Source organism: Cetorhinus maximus, chromosome 6, assembly GCF_964194155.1.
Source record: "Cetorhinus maximus chromosome 6, sCetMax3.hap1.1, whole genome shotgun sequence".
NCBI classification, from domain to species: Eukaryota; Metazoa; Chordata; class Chondrichthyes; order Lamniformes; family Cetorhinidae; genus Cetorhinus; species Cetorhinus maximus.
The window spans coordinates 88,436,262-88,455,198 of NC_135884.1; the positions used below are offsets into that span (position 1 = coordinate 88,436,262).

Below are 18,937 nucleotides of genomic sequence, written 5' to 3' on the forward strand. Positions count from 1 at the left end.
TAGGTTACTTTGAATTGTTTTTAAACTGTAGATAGAGGCTGAATGCCACACTAAAAGATTGCCACTAAGCATTTAAGTTTACATTTCCATATTTGTTTTGTTCAAGTACACTTGAGTGAGACAGTTATATGCAATGAAACAGCATTGCAATTGCCAAAAAGCAACCTTCATAGGAGGCGCAAATTAAGCAAGTGTGCATCAACAATTAGAGTGACAAAGATAGCTCCTTCAACAGATTCAGAATGGAGCCACATTCCTAGTTTCTATGGAATCAGTTCATCTCAGCTTTGGTAGCTGTAGGGCACAATAGATCACAGCCATTGGCCTCAGGAAAGAACGAGACTTCTCACTACCACAACTAGGTGAGGTAACAGAGAGCTACTGGTGTCTATGGAGCTGTACTTATAACTGGCTGCACGGAGGAAAAAATTGGAAATAACTTGTATCATACTAAACATATCATAAACTTGTAAAGAAAGTTTTCTTTTTTTACAGCATGGCTAAAGTCATACCATCAGAACCCCAAGCTTTTCGCTGTTCAGCCAGTCTATGAAGCCTTGATTTCACTGATGGGACCACAGGAGTATCTGGTTTGATCTCTTGCTCGAGGACTCGAAAGTTCTTGGAAGTATTAAAAATAGATTCCACAGGATTAACGTTTTCTCTTTCTTCATCCAAGAAAGAACACTTCTGCCTCTTTAGAGAATCTAGCAGCAGTTCTGGAAATCAGAGAATTCCATTAACAAATCAAGTACACTTAAATTTACACAGAGCAACAGGTAACCACTTCAGAGGCAGTCCCCCTTTTAAAATTTTTATCATTTTTATCTTGTCTACTTTGGTCAACTATTAATACAATTTGTTAAAATAGCAAGACATTAAGGGCAGTAGTTTGGAAGAGTTAGTCTGGCTGAATGTCCTTCAACAGCACCTGCCAAACCTTCAACCTCTACCAGGTGGTCTGCTAGGTGGTAAAGGGTAGGTGTTCCCATGCATCTGATGCAAGTTCCCCCTCAAGCCACACACCAGCCTGACAACTTGTGAATGTGGAACTGAGCCACAGACTATGCAACATCTCCTGAAATGCCTATTGCAAGATGAACCCTGCACTGTTGCAGATCTTGCCGAATTCAACAAAAAGGCACATAAACGTGTCCAGTTCTGGCTGGGCCATGTATAGACTGTCCGTGGACATAATAAGACGACCATCTGACTTGGAACTATAATCACTGGGCCAAAACCCTAGAACACCCTTCCTAACAGCCCTGTGGGTGTACCTACACCACATGGTCTGCAGCAATTCAAGAAGACTGCTCATCATCACCTTCTCAAAGGCAATTACGGGTGGGCAACAAACACTGGCCTAGCCAGCGACATCTATATCTTGCGAAAGAATAAAATATATATAGTTTATGAAATTAAGTGCAACAAATGGTAGACTAAAGTGATACAACCACAAATGATAAACATTGTCTAAATCACATTGTGGAATCTGTAGCACAATTGTTAATTTAACATAAGAAATAGGAGGGGTAGACCACATCAAGCCTGCTCTGCCATTCAGTATGATCATGACTGATCTTGGGCTCTAATTCCATTTTCCTGCCCGCTCCCCATATCCCTTAAATCTCTAAGAGACCAAAAATCTGTCTATCCCAGCCTTAAAATGTATTCACCGATAGAGCACCCACAATCCCTAGGGTAGAGAGTTCCAAAAGATTCACAACCCTTTGAATGAAGGAATTTCTCCTCATCTCAGTCTTAAATGATTGGGCCCTTATCCTGAGACTGTACCCCCACGTTTTAGATTCCACAACCAGCAGAAGCAATCTGTGTCTACCCTATCAAGCCCTTTCAGAATTTTGTAGGTTTCAATGAGACCACCTCTCATTATTCTAAACTCCAGAGCAGAAAAGTCCAATTTACTCAGCCTCTCAAAATAGGACAACCCCTTTATCCCAGGGACCAATTTAGTGAACCTTCACTGTACCTCCCTCCAAATATTTCTTTTCTTAAATGTGGAGACCAAAACTGCACAGTACTCCAAATGCGGTCTCACCAAAACCCTGTACAACTATAGGAAGACTTTATTCTTGTACTCCAATTCCCTTGCAGTAAAGGCCAACATGCTATTTGCCGTGCTAATTGCTTGCTGCACCTGCATGCTAACTTTCGGCATTCCTGTTTAAGCACACCCTTTAAACAAGTTAAAAGTTTCTCACCTTTTGAAAAATATTCTGCTTTCTTTATTCTTACAGGCAAAGTGAATAACTTCACACTTCGCTATATTATACTCCATCTTCCATCTTGCTGCCCACTTATCTAACTGGTTTGTATCTCTGCAGCTTCTGTCCTCCCCACAGCTTACCTTCCCACCTGTCTTGGGACCATCAGCAAACATTACTCTGAATCTTCATCCAAGTCATTAATGTAGCCCCATTCATGCCCACTCTCTTTTCCATTCGTTAACCAACCCTCTATCTGTGCTAACATTATCCCCAATTCCATGGGCCCTTATTTTGCCCATCAACCTTTTGTGAAGCACCTTGTCGAATGCCTTTTGGAAATCCAGGTATACTACATCTACTGGTTCCTCTTTATCTACCCTAATAGTTACATCCTCAAAGAAGTCCAATAAATTTGTCAAATAGGATTTCCCTTTAGTAAAACCAAAGTTGATTTGTTCTAATCAGACTATGCTTTTCCAAGTGCATTGTTAAGACTTCCTTAACAATAGATTCCAGAATTTTCCCAACAACTGATGTTAGACTGGCCAGTAATTCACGGTTGTCTCTCCCTCCTTTCTTGAAAAGTGATTAACATTTGCCAACTTCCAATCCAGTGGGACCATTCTTGAAACCAAAGAATTTTGGAAAATCATTGCTAGCACATCTGCTATCTCTGCAGCTATCTTTTAGACTCTAGGCTGTAGGCATCAAGTCCCAGGGATTAGGGATTCGTTGGATTTTAGTCCCTTTAGTTTCTCCAATACTTTACCTCTGCTGATATTAATTTCCCTAACTTCCTCTCTCCTTTTAGCCTCTAGGTTATCATTTATTTCTGGTATGGGACTTGTCTTTTCCACTGTGAAAACAAACAAAATATTTGGCGGTGCCAATCAAGTGAACTACTTTGGCCTGGATCAAACTGAATTTTGAGCAGCACTTATCCAAGCAAGTGGAAGGTACTCCATCACACTCCTGACTTGTGCCTTGTTGACAGTGGACAGGCTTTGGGAAGTCAGGAGGCGAGTTACTCACCCCAGAATTCCCAGCCTCGGAACTCCTCCTGCAGCCACAGTATTTATCTGGATGTCCCAGTGATGTTTTTGGTCAATGGTTACCCCAGGATGTTGATGGTGGGGTATTCAGCTATAATAATGCCATTGAACATCAAGGAGAGGTGGCTAGGCTCTCTTGTTGGGGATGATCATTGCCGACACTTGCGTGGCATAAATGTTACTTGCTAATTACTAGACCAAGTTTGAATGTTGTCCAGGTATTGCTTCATTACCCAAGGAGTTGCAAATGGAACTGAACACTGGAAACCAGTGCACACATCCCACTTCTGACCTTGGGGAAGATCTATGGTGAAGCAGGTGAAAGTGCTTGCGCCAAACTGACATCAGGCATAGGAACATAGGAGTCGACCATCGGTCCATCGAGCCTGCTCCACCATTCAATTAGATCATCTACCTCCATGCCACTACCCCCGAAGTCATCTATATCCAGAAATCTATCGATTTCTATCTTGAGCATGCTCAGTCACTGAGCTTCCATAGCCCTTGGGGTAGGGAATTCCAAACATTCACCATCTTCTGAGTGAAGAAATTCCTCCTCATCTCAGTCTTAAATGGCCTGTCACACCCTGTAGGAATATTGTAAGTTTCAATGAGGTCACCTCTCATTCTTCAAAACTCTAGAGAATACAGGCCCAGTTTCCTCAATATGACAATTCTGCCATCTCAAGGATTAGTCTGGTAAATATCCGTTGCACTCCCTCCATGGCAAGTATATCCTTCCTTTGATAAGGAGACCAAAACTGTACAAAACACTCCAGGTGCCGTCTCACTAAGGCTCTATACAATTTCAGCATGATATCTTTACTCCTGCGGCTCAGATCACCTCGCGATGAAGGCCAACATACCAGTTGCCTTCCTAATTGCTTGCTACACCTGCATGCTAGCTTTTAGTGACTAATGAACAAGGACACCCAGGTTCCTTTGGACATCAACACCTCCAAACATGTCACCATTTAAGAAATACGCTGGGTTTTTTTCTACCAAAGTGGATAACTTCACACTTATTCACATTATATTTCACCTGCCATGTTCTTGCCCACTCAGCCTGTCAAAATCCTCGTGAAGCCTCCTCACAACTTATATTCCCACTTAGTTTTGTGTCACCAGCAAATGTGGAAATGTTACAATTGGTCCCCACATCTAAATAATTTACACAGATTGTGAACAGCTGTAGTCCCAGCACTGATCCTTGTGGTGCCCCTGCCATCCTGAGAATTACCCATTTATGGGCGACACCCACATCGAATAAAGGAAAGGAGGAAGGAAAGGAGGAAGGAAAGGAAAGGAAAGGAGGAAGGAAAGGAAAGGAAAGGAGGAAGGAAAGGAGGAAGGAAAGGAAAGGAAAGGAAAGGAAAGGAAAGGAAAGGAAAGAAGGAAGGAAGGAAGGAAGGAAGGAAAGAAAGAACAGGAACAGGTTACTGGAGGAGGTTGATGTCCTTGTGTACAAAATATACTTCATCACTACTCATCCCCCAAAATATTTTTTGATCACTTTTGAGGGTTGAGAAAAAAATCCCAAAATTCTATTTTTATTGAGACTAGTTTTTTAAAAATATAATTAATTACGTTTTCTTTTGTACCTTGCAGGAGTTTACAAGGCTGTTTAATTGCAACATGACAATGTTAACGAAAACGCTTGTCTATTTGAGTCCATATTTTTAATATGCTTATGCACTAAATGGGACTCAGCAAATAGCAAACGGATGCAAGTTTTGGATTTCAAGGCATTTGCAGTGGTCTGGGGCAATGGGCATTTCAACAGGCAGGTAAATCTTAGCCTTTGAAGAAAGAATTCAGAATAGTGAAGGGGAAAGTATTATAAATTAATAAGCTGAGTAGGTAAATGGACATACCATAGAAGAACAAACAGCCAAGGAAGAAATAATGGGATTTAGAACAGTACACAAATTACTGTATTCCACTCTTTCACAATCACTTTAAAGAGGCCCAGAAGAATGTCATAAACATGTTGACGTAGTTCAAAAAAAATGTTGGTGTCTCAAAGAGAGGGGGCAAAAATGTCACGCTACCAGTTGTGGACAGACATTGCATGTTCCAAGCAAATTTCAACTCTGAACCACCATCTGACCCAGTATGTCAGGAGAGAAAAATAAATTTGACCTCTTAAAAATGCATGTGGGGTCAAACAGAACAGACCAGAAGATTCTCTCCTGTTTTTAAAAAAAACAGCTCAGAAGCATTGAGAAATGCTTGCAATTTAACATTCCAACTCACCGCTGCCATTTCCATCACTGTCTACAGGCTGTTGTCTCAGTCGTTTCAAAGGGCCTCGCAACATTGCTTCTACAGTGTGAAGAGACATTTTTTCTTATCCTCTTCTTTTGGATACAATTTTCTGTCTGCGACCCAAGAAAAGAAGGCAGGCCTGAATAAATAATTATGCACTGTATGTTTTACATTCAAGTGACTCTAGAGCAGTTTGCAGATTGCTTTCCAAATATAACAGGGAAACAAGATACTGCTGTGGCGATTTGAGGTCCAAAGCAGCAAGCAAGTCAAAAGTGCATTCTAGTTGCAACGATCACTACTTACACTATCCCAAAATTCATTATCAGAATGCAAAAGTGCAGGCTTTAAACAGATAGTGATTTGCAAATGCTGATAATTTACCAATGACAGTCCATAGATTCCTGATACAGGAATATGGCCAAAGGAATAACAAAGCTATGTAATATACATGAATAGCGTACCCATGATATCCTCCAACTAATTGTGACCAGTATATTGTTTTGCAATTTGTTATGCCATTAATGCAAAATGACTACCACCAGGGTGGAACTGTGCACTTTTAAGGGTCACAGTTTAATTGTTTGGGTGTATGGACAATTGAGAGCAGGGGGTCAATTTCTTTTTCCTTGAGGTCTCAGAAAATTTGTAGGCTATGTGAGCTTAAGAATGAATTTTCCTGCCAACTCCACGTATTTTGAGCCCTGATCAAGAGATTGAAAGTACGTGCAAATTTCAGACTCTATGTTCTTTTAAGATTGTGTTTAGGCTGTGACAGATGCACACTAAACAAAGCTTTTTCTAGAAAAATCTCCCATTGGCACTGCTCAGTGGGAGCCTGAGGTTATGCGGCTGTAAGAGATGGATGTAGAATTTGAGAAAGAGGTGCACATTGGCAGTAAAAGAATTTGGAAAGAAGTCTGCAAGGGTCTTCCCAGAAACAGTGAAGCTTTCCTTACCTGTTGTGTCGTTATGCTCAGCTGCATGCCAGATACACAGCAGAGTACATTACACAAAGTGCACTATTTTTAATTGCAAGTTAATTGCCTTGGCATAGGCATAAAAAACATTGCATCTAGATTGCACTTTGTGTACCACATTCCAGACAAACCAAACAAAACCAGGCATCAAGAGAATGCTGCATGGCTCTGACCTGGACCTTGATGTCTACAAGCATTTTCTAATCTGTATAGTCCCACACCTAATAAATAGATTCATTGTTCTGCAAAGCACAGCTTCAGCTCAATTAGACTTTGTGGTCTCAAAGCTGAACAAGCTCCAACTTGGCAGCAATACATTGGTCATCACATGGTACACCATTTCTATCTTCCTAGGGCATTTGATTTTTTTTAAAAAATGAACTGCTTGCTTTGCTGACAGAATTGAATCCTGGGTTTATGGTGTGCTTTCATACTCAGGAGTGTTATCATACAGTTCTTTTGCCCATGAACAACATCTGGGTGTAATACAATGCACATCCTGTTTGAGTTCAATGGTGATTCACTGGGAACCGATGTAATTTGAGTTTGCTGCATTTTGTACAAAGCTGTCCTATAAGAAAGTAGGACTTAGAAGTAGATTTAGGCCATTCGGCCCTTCAAACCTTCTGTGTCATTTGATAAGATCATGGCTGATCTGGTTGTGATTTCAGCTCCACTGCACCCCCTCCCCCCCCCCCTCCCCCAACACCAAATAACCCTCAAATCCCTTGTCTATAGGAACATAGGACTCAGGAGGAGCTGGCCATTGAGCCCTTCGAGTCCTTCGTGCACCCTTTGCTGCATTTAAGTAGGGAAGAAAGTGAGACAAATGTACTTTTGAAACACCGCATCTGAAGTAAATATAAAAGACTACCTTAAAAAACCTCAGGACAAAAACAAAGCCATGGCCTACATTCCAATGTAGCATGCATTGGAAATGCCACTTAAAAACAGACCTTTTGTCCATAAAAAAAGTAAATGCAGTGCTGTTTATAACTTCTAGAACCATATGATACCATTTGAGTACTGAAGCACACCATAGGCCCAGGATTCAACTGTCAGCAACAAACAGGTCACTTTTTAAAAAAAATCAGATGCACCAGAAATTAAGTTTAGAAACATTATGCAGAAATAGTCTTAAAACACCCAGGAGAGTCCTCCTGAGAGTCAGCTGTGGCTTACTTGGTAGCACTCTCACCCGAGTCTAAAGGTTACAGGTTTAAGCCCCATGCTGAGGGCTTCAGCACAATCATAGAGGTTGACACTGGGTGGAGTAATGAAGGAGTGCTGTACTTTGAAGGAGTCACTGTCTTTCAGATGAATCATTAAACTGAGGCTCTCTCAGGTGAATGTAAAATACCCTGCAGCACTATTGACAAGAGCACCAGGGACTTATTCCCAGTGTCTTGGTCAATATTTATCCCTCAATCTTTGGAGGCTGAATACGGTTTCTCACTGTGGTGAGCATTACAAAGAATAAACCCATCATAGCTAACAGAACTTTTCCAAACAGATCACAAACAACTCATTAGTTCTGCAAATGCAACAGCACTTGCGCACAGCAAGATCTCAAAGAAAAGATGAGTAACTAGCTAAGATGTTATGCAATGCTTATTAGAACATAAGAAACAAGAGCAGCATTAGGCCACATAAGCCTGGTCTCCCATTCAGTAAAATCAGAGCTGCTCTTGAAGTTCAGTCCACCTGCCCTATCCCTCAAGTACCTTAGCATCCAAAAAAATCTATCCAGTCTTGAAAATAATCATCGACTAACCATCTGGATTAGAGAATTCCAAAGATTCACAATCCTGAGTGAAAAATTTCTCATCTCAGTCCTAAACGTCAGTCCTTACCCCGAGACCACAACTCCTAGTTCAGGACTTTCCAGCTAGGGGAATCAGCCTCAAGCACCTACCCACTCTGATATTTTACCATTTCAATAAAGATCACCTCTCATTCTTATAAATACCAGAGAATATAAGTGCATACAACTCCGAGATCTCTCCTCAACCCATTTGCGGTTAAGCAAATTAGGGACAGTATCAAATTGAAAAAGACATATGATACTGCAAAGATTAGTGGTAGCCCATAGATTGTGGAAAATTTTAGAAACCAGCAAAGGGCGACTAAAAATACAATAAAGAGGGAGATGTTAGAGTACAAGAAAAAACTAGCAAATATAAAAACAGACAGTATAAACTTCTACAAGAATATAAAAAGGAAAAGAGTAGCTAAAGTGAATGTTGGTCCCATAGAGGATGAGGCTGAATAATTAATAATGGGAAACAAGAAAATGGGAAAGACTGAACAAATATTTTGTATCTGTTTTCACAGAAGGCACAAAAAAACATCTGAATAGAAGAAAATCAAGGGGAATAAGGGAAGGAGGAACTTAAAATGATCACAATTGCTAGAGAAGAATTACTAGGGAAACTAAGGGATTAAAGGCTGACATGTCCCCTGGGCTCGATGGCCTGCATTCCTATGTCTTACAAGAAGTGGCTGCATTGGTTGTAATCTTCCAAAATTCCTTAGATTCTGGATTGGTCCTATCAGATTGGAAAACTACAAGTGGAACATCTATTTTCAAGAAAGGGAGACAGAATGCAGGAATATATAGGCCAGTTAGCCTAACATCCATCATTGGGAAAATGCTAGAATCCATTAAGGAGGTAGTAGCAGGACATTTAGAAAGTTATTACAATCAGCCTTAGTAAACACGATTCTGTGAAATGGAAATCATTGCTTGACAAATTTAAAAGGTCTTTCAGGATGTAACAAGCAGGGTGGATAAGGGGAACCTGTAGATGTTATGTATTTGGATTTCCAAAAGGCATTCGATAAGGTGTCACAAAAAAGGTTACTGCACAAAACAAGAGCTCATCGATAGAGGATTGGCTTACTAACAGGAAATAAAGTCCGGATTAACGATCATTTTCAGGTCAGCAAACTGTCACAAGTTGAATGCCACATTGTGCTGGGCCCTCAATTATTTATTATCTACATTAATAACTCGGATGAAGGGACTGACTGTAATATAGGCAGATTTGATGATACAAATATAGGTAGGAAAGCAAACTGTGAGAAGACAGTCTGTCAAGGGATCTCGATAGGTTAAGTGAGTAGGCACAAATTTGGAAATGTACTACAATGGTGGGGGGGATGAGGTTGCCCACTTTGGCAGGAAGAATAGAAAAGCAGATTATCTAAATGGAGCGAGGCTGTACATGAATTTCAAAACATAACATGCAGGTACAGCAAGCAATTAGGAAGGCAAATGGAAAATTGGCCTTAATTGCAAGGGGATGGAGTAATAAAAGTAGGGAAGCCCTGCTACAACCGTACAGGGTATTGGTGAGACTGCACCTAGAGTACTGTCTCTTCTTACTCAAGAAGAGATATATTTGTATTGGGAGCAGTTCAGATAAGGTTCATGGGTATAAGGCGGTTGTCTTATCAGGAAAGGTTGAGCAGATTGGGCACATACTAGAGTTCAGAAAAATGAGAGGTAATCTTGTTGAAACACAAGATTCTAGGGGGTTTGACAGGGTAGATGCTGAGAGGATGTTTCCCCTCGAGCAGATCTAGTACTAGGGAACAGTTTAAACCCCCTTTCATAAGAACATAAGAAATAGGAGGAGTAGGCCATTCAGCCCTTCGAGCCCACTCTGCCATTTGTGAAATCAATGCTGATCTTCTAGTCCAACACCATTTTCCTCCACAACTCAGTCCTAAATGGCCTGTCCCTTATTCTGAGTCTGTGTCCCCTGGTTCTAAGCTCACCAGCCAGGGGAAACATCCTTCCTACATCTACCCTGTCGAGTCCTAAGAATTTTGTATTTTTGAATGAGATCACCTCTCATTCTTCTAAATTCCAGAAATTAAAGGCCCAGTCTATTTCATCTTTCCTCAGGGCAATCTCTCCATCCCAGGAATTAATTTAGTGAACCTTCATTGCATTCCCTCTATGGCAGGTATATCTTTCCTTAGGTACAGAGACCAAAACTGCAAACAATACTTCAGGTGCAGTCTCACCAAGGCTCTATTATAATCGCAGTATGGCATTTTTACTTCTATACTCAAATATTCTTGTTCCAAAGACCAACATACCATTGCCTTAACTGATTGCTGTACTTGCAGGTTGGCTTTCAATAAAAACTAACACCCTTTGCCTTCCTAATCGCTGGCCATACTCAACTTTGAGCTGGAAGAGACAGGCAACCGGTCTCTTTCCTAGATGTGAGGAAGAGAAATGATAGAATGTCCAGGGTCCCATTCACTTCTCAATATCCCTGCTGAAAGTGTACACGTCAAAATCAGACTACAGGATCAAGTTCAGCTGTAATGGCTCCGCGTCCAGGTTCAAACATAAAAAATACAGTATAACTCAAATCATTTTATTCAGAACAGAGGAAATTGGAGCATATCAGTGTGGTGTAATTGAGTAGACCCAAATAATAATAATCCGCTTCGAAACGTTCTCACTTAAACATAGTGTCACTCAAAAGCACATGCAAAATTCATTTTCTTTAAAAAAACTGAAGACTCCAATTGCAGGACATAAGTTATTATGCATAATGGATAGCATCAATATGACAGTTGCAAAGCTTTTAATTTTAAACTGTCCTTCAGCTCATTGAGCGGCAAGCACATTCAAAGGCCCTGCAGGAATTTCCAAACTAGGGCGTAATCTGGCAAACTTTCACTGGGCAAATTCCATTCAGCTGAGAAATTCTTAGACTTAACTTCAAGCAAAGATCCGAATAGAGGAGATTCCAAAAAGTGGGGGGGGGGGGGAGGGGAACAGGTTTACGTTTACTTTCCCTCTTTAACCAATTTATGACATATGTCTTAATGTTAACAGCGTATAGAGTCAGATTTTGTTTCACAGAGCTTCTGTTTAAGTGCTTAATGACAAGTTGTGGGTTTTATTGGGGTGGGGGAATGGTGCATTGCTACGAAGTTCATTTAAACACATCTTTAAAAAGGTGATGTGATTTTTTGGAAGGAGAGGCATCTGGGGGGGGGGGGGGGGGGGGAGAGAGAGAAATACAGAAGAGGGGTGGGGGGGAAAGAGAGAAGACAGGAGAAGGAGGGGCGCCCGGGGTTGGTGGGGGGGGTTAGGGAGGGAGTGGCGCCCGGGGTTTGGGGGGAGGGGGGTTAGGGAGGGAGGGGCGCCTGGGGTTTGGGGGGGTTAGGGAGGGAGGGACGGACGCCCGGGGTTTGGGGGGGTTAGGGAGGGAGGGGCGCTCGGGGTTGGGGGGGGGGGGACGGGGAAGAGGGAGGTAGTGGCGTCCGGGGTTGGGAGGAGGGGCGCCCAGGGTGGGGAGAAGGATGGGCACGTGGGGTGGGGGGAAGGAGGGGCGCCCTGGGGTGGGGTGGGGTGGGGGACGCGAGGGAAGGAGGTCGCGCCTGGGGTAGGGGACGCGGGAGGAGGGCCCCCCCCCCAGTCCTGAGCCAAGTTCCAGTGAACGGCAGCTACTCACTCACTCAATAGACCTACCGCCTCCGCCGGATCCCGGTGAACGACCCACAGTCTCGGTCCTTGGATCCCGGTGAACGACCCACAGTCTCGGTCCTTGAATCCCGGTGAATGACCCACTGTCTCGGTCCTTGGATCCCGGTGAATGACCCACTGTCTCGGTCCTTGGATCCCGGTGAATGACCGCAGTTCCAGTCTTCACTTCCCCGAAAGCTCCAACCGTCTCTCCTGCCGTTTAAATTCAGCGCCTTTTCCCACGCATGCGCTCTTACAACGGTCATATGACCAGCACAGTGCGCATGTCAGCGAAGAAAATGCTATAATGCTCCCTATTATTCTCCTGAGACACGAATCCAAAAGTCAAATACTGTAGATGCTGGAAATCTTAAATAAAAGCAGAAAATTTTGGACATCCTCAGCAGGAGAGGAAAACAGTTAAAGCTTCAGAAACAAAAACAGAAAATGCTGGAAAAGCTCAGCATATCTGGCAGCATCTGTGGAGAGAGAAACAGAGTTAACGTTTTGAGTTCGTATGACCCTTTTTCTAAGGGAAGGGACTGAAGAAGGGTCATAGGGACTCGAAACGTTAACTCTGTTTCTCTCTCTACAGATGCTGCTAGACCTGCTGAGTTTTTCCAGTATTTTCTGTTTCTATGCCTGAAACGTTAACACTGTTTCTCTCCACAGATGCTGCCTGAGCTGCTGAGTAGTTCTGGTAGTTTCTACTTTCATTTCATGACTCGCCACAAAAATACTACAAATGAGATTGAGCTCAATGGTGTTGATTGCGCTTCATCTTTGGTAGGAGTGGAGTTTAAGGCCTTTTTCTTCTTCCCTGTTTTTTTTAGCTGAGTTTAGCATGTAGGGCGCTGGAGTTCTATCTTAAAAAAAACACTCCATCCCACCATCTCTGTCCTCCTTTAAGACCTACCTGAAACCCAGCTCTTTAACTAAGCTTTCAGTCATCTATTCTAATGTCTTCTTATTTGGCCCTGTATTAATTTTGCCTGAATAAGCATCTCTGGGAGTATCACTATTTTAAAGGCACTCCAGGGCCCAGATTTTCTTGTGGGCTCCAGAAGACCCAACCTGTGCACTTTTGTGCCTTTTGAAATGCACACCCGATCTATCTTTGACTTTGCCTGGGATTTTTGTCTTATTACACAGGAGTCAGGTGTGCAGTGCATTTTCTGGGCCACAATAGTGTGCATGAAGAGTGTGGGTGTGGATGGCGGTTAGAAAGCCTGTCACAGTTCTCCCAACACAGCAGCCCAGCTCCCAACATCATTTAAAGGCCCCATAAACCTCACCCTAAACTCCCTCACCCCCATTCCATGCCATGCCCCTCACCCCTACCTAGCCCTATGCCACCTCATGCACTGTCAGTTCACCCATGCCACTTCCATGTCCTCCATGCATCCTCCGTATCCACTTACCCAGTATGTTCTATGTACAATCCTCGAGAGCCATGCAATATTTCCTGTTTTTATTTCACTCGATGACTCTCCACAAAAACACAGTAAATGGAAATGAGCTCATGATGTTGTCGATTGTGTTTCATCTTTGGAAGGAGTGACATTGGTTCTGGACATCTATCTTTAAAAAATTCTCACCTCTTGTAATAGCAATGGAAGTTATTTTAAAATCATTGAGGAAAAATTAGACTATTAACAATCTCATAAAACCCTGAATTCAAACAGACTTTCTTTGCTAAAAATATGTAATCCTTTCGGTGCTATTAGGTTCGGAAACAAACAAGAAACCATATCAAAGGCATATTCTGTTTTGCAGCCCCTTAAAAGTTCCAATCATTCTTGGATTATTTGCCGAGCTGAGGCCGTTTTTAGATTTTGAAACTCAGCCAAGCATTCATAATAGCTACAGCTGTCGTAACAAATGATTCCAGCTACATTGCTTGAAACTGACCGAACTGTTGGACAGAATTGTGTCTAATTTCAATTTCAAAGCAAAGTCACTGGCAATCAATGGAGGGGAGCAGTTGCAATGGAGGTGAGGAGAGTGCGAGAGGAGGATTCTGGGACAGGCAATCAGCAGCACCTAGAGGAGAGTGCGAGAGGAGGACCCGGGGACTAGCAGTCAGCAGCACCTAGAGGAGAGTGCGAGAGGGGGACCCTGGGACAGGCAGTCAGCAGCACCTAGAGGAGAGTGCGAGAGGAGGACCTGGGACAGGCAGTCAGCAGCACCTAGAAGATCTAGTCTATCTAGATGATCTAGCATCTAGTCTATACTCAAGTAGATAAGGGTAAAATAAAAGTAAGGGTCCATTTTCTGTTTAGTTAGGATATGTCTGGGAAGCTCAGTCCCATGATTTGCACATCCTGCACTATGTGGGAAATCCTAGATGCTCCTGGTGGTCTGAATGACCATGACAGGTGGTGCCTCCGACTGGACCAACTCGGAGCTCCGGATTTTGGAGCTTGAGTGGCAGCTGGGGGCACTACAGTGCATTTACGATGTTGAGAGGTTTATGGATAGCAGGTTTCAGGATGTGGTCACCCTGCAGCTTAAGGAAGTGCAAGAAGAGAGGGAATGGGTGACCACCAGGCAGAAGAAGGGGACCAAGCAGGTAGTGAGGGAATCCCTCGAGTGCATCTTGCTCACAAAGCATTTTTTGGCCTTGGAAAACAGTGAGAGTGACGGTTCCTCTGTGGAGGCCAACCAGAGCCAAGGTCATAGCACTGTGGATGGTCCAGCTGCTTAAGGGGGGAGGAAGAAATGTGGAAGGGCAACAGTGGTAGGGGATTCATTGGTGAGGGGAATAGACAGGTGCTTCTGTAGCCATAGGTGTGACTCAAGGATGGTATGTTGCCTCCCAGGTGCCAGGGTCAAGGATGTCACAGAATGGCTGCAGGGCATTCTGAAGTAGGAGGGTGAATAGCCAGAGGTCATGGTCTATGTTGGGACCAATGATGTAGGAAGAAAGATAAATGAGGCCCTGCAAACAGACTTTAGGGAGTTAGGTAGGAAATTGAAAAGCAGGACTTCAAAGGTAGTCATCTCTGGATTACTCCTGGTGCCACGCTATAGTGAGTATGAATGCGTGGCTGGAGAGATGGTGCAGGAGGGAGGGCTGTAGACTCCTGGGGCATTGGGACTGTTTCTGGGGGAGGTGGGATCTGTACAAGTTGGACGGGTTACATCTGAATAGGGATGGGACCAACATCCTCACGGGGAGGTTTGCTAATGCTGTTGGGGTGGATTTAAACTAAATTGGCAGGGGGATGAGATCCTGAAAAGTAGTTCAGAGGAGTGAGAATCTGAGGTGGAATTAGAAGTTAAACACACTGTTGGGTGTGTACTATAGGCCCCCAAACAGTCAGGGAGAGATAGAGGATCAAATATGTAATCAAATTTCAGAGAAGTGTAAGAATAATAAGGCAGTAATAGTAGGGGATTTTAACTACCCAAATATTAACTGGGATAGTTTTAGTGTGCAAGGTAGGGAGGGAGCAAAATTCTTAAATTTCATCCAGGAGAACTTCTCTAGCCAGTACATTGAAAGCCCAACAAGGGAGGGGGCAGTTCTGGACCTAATATTCGGAAATGAGCCCAGGCTGGTGGAAGGTGTATCAGTAGGGGAGCATTATGGAGATAGTGACCATAACTCAGTTAGATTTAGGATAGATATGGAAAAGGATAAGGTTGAGCCGGGAATAAAAGTTCTAAACTGGGGAAAGGCTAATTTTACTAAGGTGAGATATGATTTGGCCCAAGTGGACTGGGAGCAGCTACTTGCAGATAAAACTGTGTCAGAACAGTGGGAGGCAGCCAAGGAGGAAATAGCGAGAGTACAGAGCAAATACGTTTCCATAAAGACAAAGTAGGGGACCAAGTTCGAAGAACCCTGGATGTCAAGGGACATAAAAGTTAGGATTAAGAAAAAAAGAGAAGCTTATGGCAGATACTGAGGGCTCAATACTGCAGAGTCCCTAGAGGAATATAAAAAGTGCAGGGGGGAACTTAAAAAGGAAATTAGGAAAGCTAAGAGAGAGTATGAGAAAGTATTGTTGGAAAGAATAAAGGAAAACTCAAAGGGGCTTTTTAAATATATAAAGAGAATAACTGGGGAAAGAATAGGGCCAATTAGGGACCATAGAGGTAATCTGTCTGTGGACCCAGAAGACGTGGATACAGTCCTCAATGAATATCTTGCATTGGTCTTCACAATGGAAAAGGGCGATGCAGGTATAGACATCAGGGTGGAGGACTTTGAAATATTAGATGAATTTAACATAGAGAGAGAGGAGGTACTAGCGGCTTTAGCAGCCTTAAAAGTGGATAAATTCGCAGGCCCGGATGAGGTGTATCCCAGGCTGTTGAGAGAGGCAAGGGAAGAGATATCAGGGGCCCTGGCTGTAATTTTCAAATCCTCTCTGGCCACAGGTGAGGTGCCAGAGGACTGGAGGACTGCTAACATTGTCCCATTACTAAAAAAGGAAGGAAGGGATAAACCAGGAAATTACAGGCCAGTCAGTTTAACCTCGGTGGTGGGGAAGTTAATAGAAAGAATCCTGAGGGACAGAATATATCTGCACTTGGAGAGGCAGGGATTAATCAGGTATATTCAGCATGGATTTGTTAAGGGAAGGCCGTGTTCAACAAATTTGATCAAATATTTTGAGGAGGTAACCAGGAGTGTTGCTGAGGGTAATGCATTTGATGTGGTCAACATGGACTTTAGCAAGGCCTTTGATAAGGTCCCTCATGGCAGACTGGTCAAGAAAGTAAGAGTCCAGGCGAACTAAGGCAAATTAGCATGTTGGATCCAAAATTGACTGAGAGGCAGGAAGCAGAGGGTGATGGTAGAGGGATGTGGTGACTGGAAGTCTGTTTCCAGTGGGGTTTTGCAGGGCTCAGTGCTTTGGCCCTTGTTGTTTGTGGTGTACATAAATGATTTGGGCTTAAATGTAATGGGTATGATCAAAAAGTTTGCGGATGACACGAAAATTGGTAGGGTGGCAAATAGTGAGGAGGATAGTTGTAAACTGCAGGAGGATATCAATGGGCTGGTCAGGTGGGCAGAGCAGTGGCAAATGGAATTCAACCTGGAAAAGTGTGAGGTAATGCACTTGGGGAGGGCTAACAAAGTAAGGGATTACACTATGAATGGTAAGACCCTGGAAAGTACTAAAGATCAGAGGGAGCTTGGTGTGCATATCCACAGATCCCTATAGGTAGCAGGGCAGGTAGATAATGTGGTTATGAAGGCATATGAGATACTTGCCTTCATTAGCCAAGGCATAGAATACAAGAACAGGGAGGTTATGCTGGAACTATATAAAACATTGGTTAAGCTACAACTGTAGTACTGCATGTAGTTCTGGTCACCACATTATAGGAAGGATGTAATTGCACTGGAGAGGGTGCAGAGGAGATTTACCATGGTACCACCTGGGCTGGAGGGTCTGAGCTATGAGGGAAGATTGGATAGGCTGGGGTTGTTTTCCTTGGAGAAACGAAGGTTGAGAGGGGACCTTATAGAGTTGTATAATATTATGAGGGACATAGACAGGGTGAATAGGAAGGCACTTTTTCCATTAGTAGAGGAGTCAATAACCAGGGGGCATAGATTTAAGTTAAGAGGTAGGAGGCTAAGAGGGGAGTTGAGGAGAAATTTCTTCACCCAGAGGGTAGTGGGAGTTTGGAACTCACTGCCTGAAAGGGTGGCTGAGTCAGAAACTCTCGCAACATTTAAGAAGTATTTAGATATTCACTTGCATTGCCATAGTCTGCAGGGCTATGGGCCAAGTGGTGGAAAATGGGATTAGTGTAGCTGATAGGCCAAATGGCTTCCTTCTGTGTTGTAAACGTCTATGGGTCTATGAGGTGCAGAGATTTTTTTTCAACTTTCAAAAGCAGAGGTTTTTTTAAAGTCAGAACTGTACGTCAATTTAAATAACAGTACAAAACATGTCAGCAGAAGCAGACAGGATTTTTTTAACCTTTGCAAGACAAATGCCTATGATGAACCATTGCATTAAAAACATATTTACATTACAATACAGCACCTAACAGTGGCATTTGAAGGTATCAAAACTTTTTACATTTACTTTTCAGAATGTTCCTAACTCCTCAGCAGGCTTCCCCCAGTGGACACGAACTCTCCAAGGAGGTGCGTTTTTTTAGGGCTTACAAAACACACACGAGCACACAAAAAGAATGCACAAGATGAAATACAATTTTCTTGTAGCTGTCATAATGGGGACCCTGATGTTGGAAGAAGGTGCGTGTGCGTTTTGCACCCAGGGCCCTCCTGACCTGCCAAAAGACTACACAAAATGATGTGAGGTCGGGAAGGCACAGGAGTACTGTCTTTCCAGTAAAACAAAACTAATGCCAGCATTTCACAAACTGATTGCCACCTCCACCAGGAGACAAAAATCCGGCCTCTGAACTGCAAATTGTTGCAGCATTTAATCCATTTCATAACCAGACTAGGAGTATTTGAGCTGCATGGGAATGAATGCCATTCTGCCACACTGAAATCCCCCAACTTTAATAATGCAAGAAATCACAAAAAGAAAAATCTGAATAGGAAAAAATACACTAGAGTGAGAATAATCTGTTTGCTGGAGTCAGTTGAGCCAACAGTAAGTGCCAGAAATTTGTGACAAGTTTAACAGTCAGCAAGAGAAAATAAAACCGAGCCACTGCCAATCAATGGAGGGGGAGGGGTAGATTGCCCAAGTCCATTCCCAATCAGCACTCAGCATTCTCTCTAAGAAGTTTGTCGATCCTGACTTTCCTTGGCGTGGAACTCCAGGCGGAGACCATGTGCTCAGCTCACGATGCTACACCTCATCTCACTCCCCGTAGCAACCTTTAGTAATATCCCAGCCCTAGGTGAACCAGGAAGGGGTCCTTACTGCCATTATAGTTAGTAAGTGGCAGGCAAAGGTTTCACCT

At 43.1% G+C, this 18,937-nt stretch overlaps 1 protein-coding gene across 2 annotated transcripts in view; it reads right to left on the reverse strand.

Moving 5' to 3' along the window:
• Positions 1–12,433, reverse strand: part of LOC144681885 (anillin-like) — a 71,591-nt gene extending 59,158 nt beyond the window's left edge. Inside the window, exons 1-3 of one of the 2 annotated variants that reach the window (XM_078543990.1) lie at positions 12,032–12,433; positions 5,537–5,661; positions 513–719 (exon numbers count right to left, since the gene is read on the reverse strand). In XM_078543990.1, coding sequence (XP_078400116.1) covers positions 513–719; positions 5,537–5,624 — 295 coding nt within the window. In that variant the 5' untranslated portion in view covers positions 5,625–5,661; positions 12,032–12,433. The remainder of the gene's footprint in view (positions 1–512; positions 720–5,536; positions 5,662–12,031) is intronic. The other variant, XM_078543988.1, reaches the window with a different exon arrangement.
• Between the last annotated feature and the right edge of the window lie 6,504 nt (positions 12,434–18,937).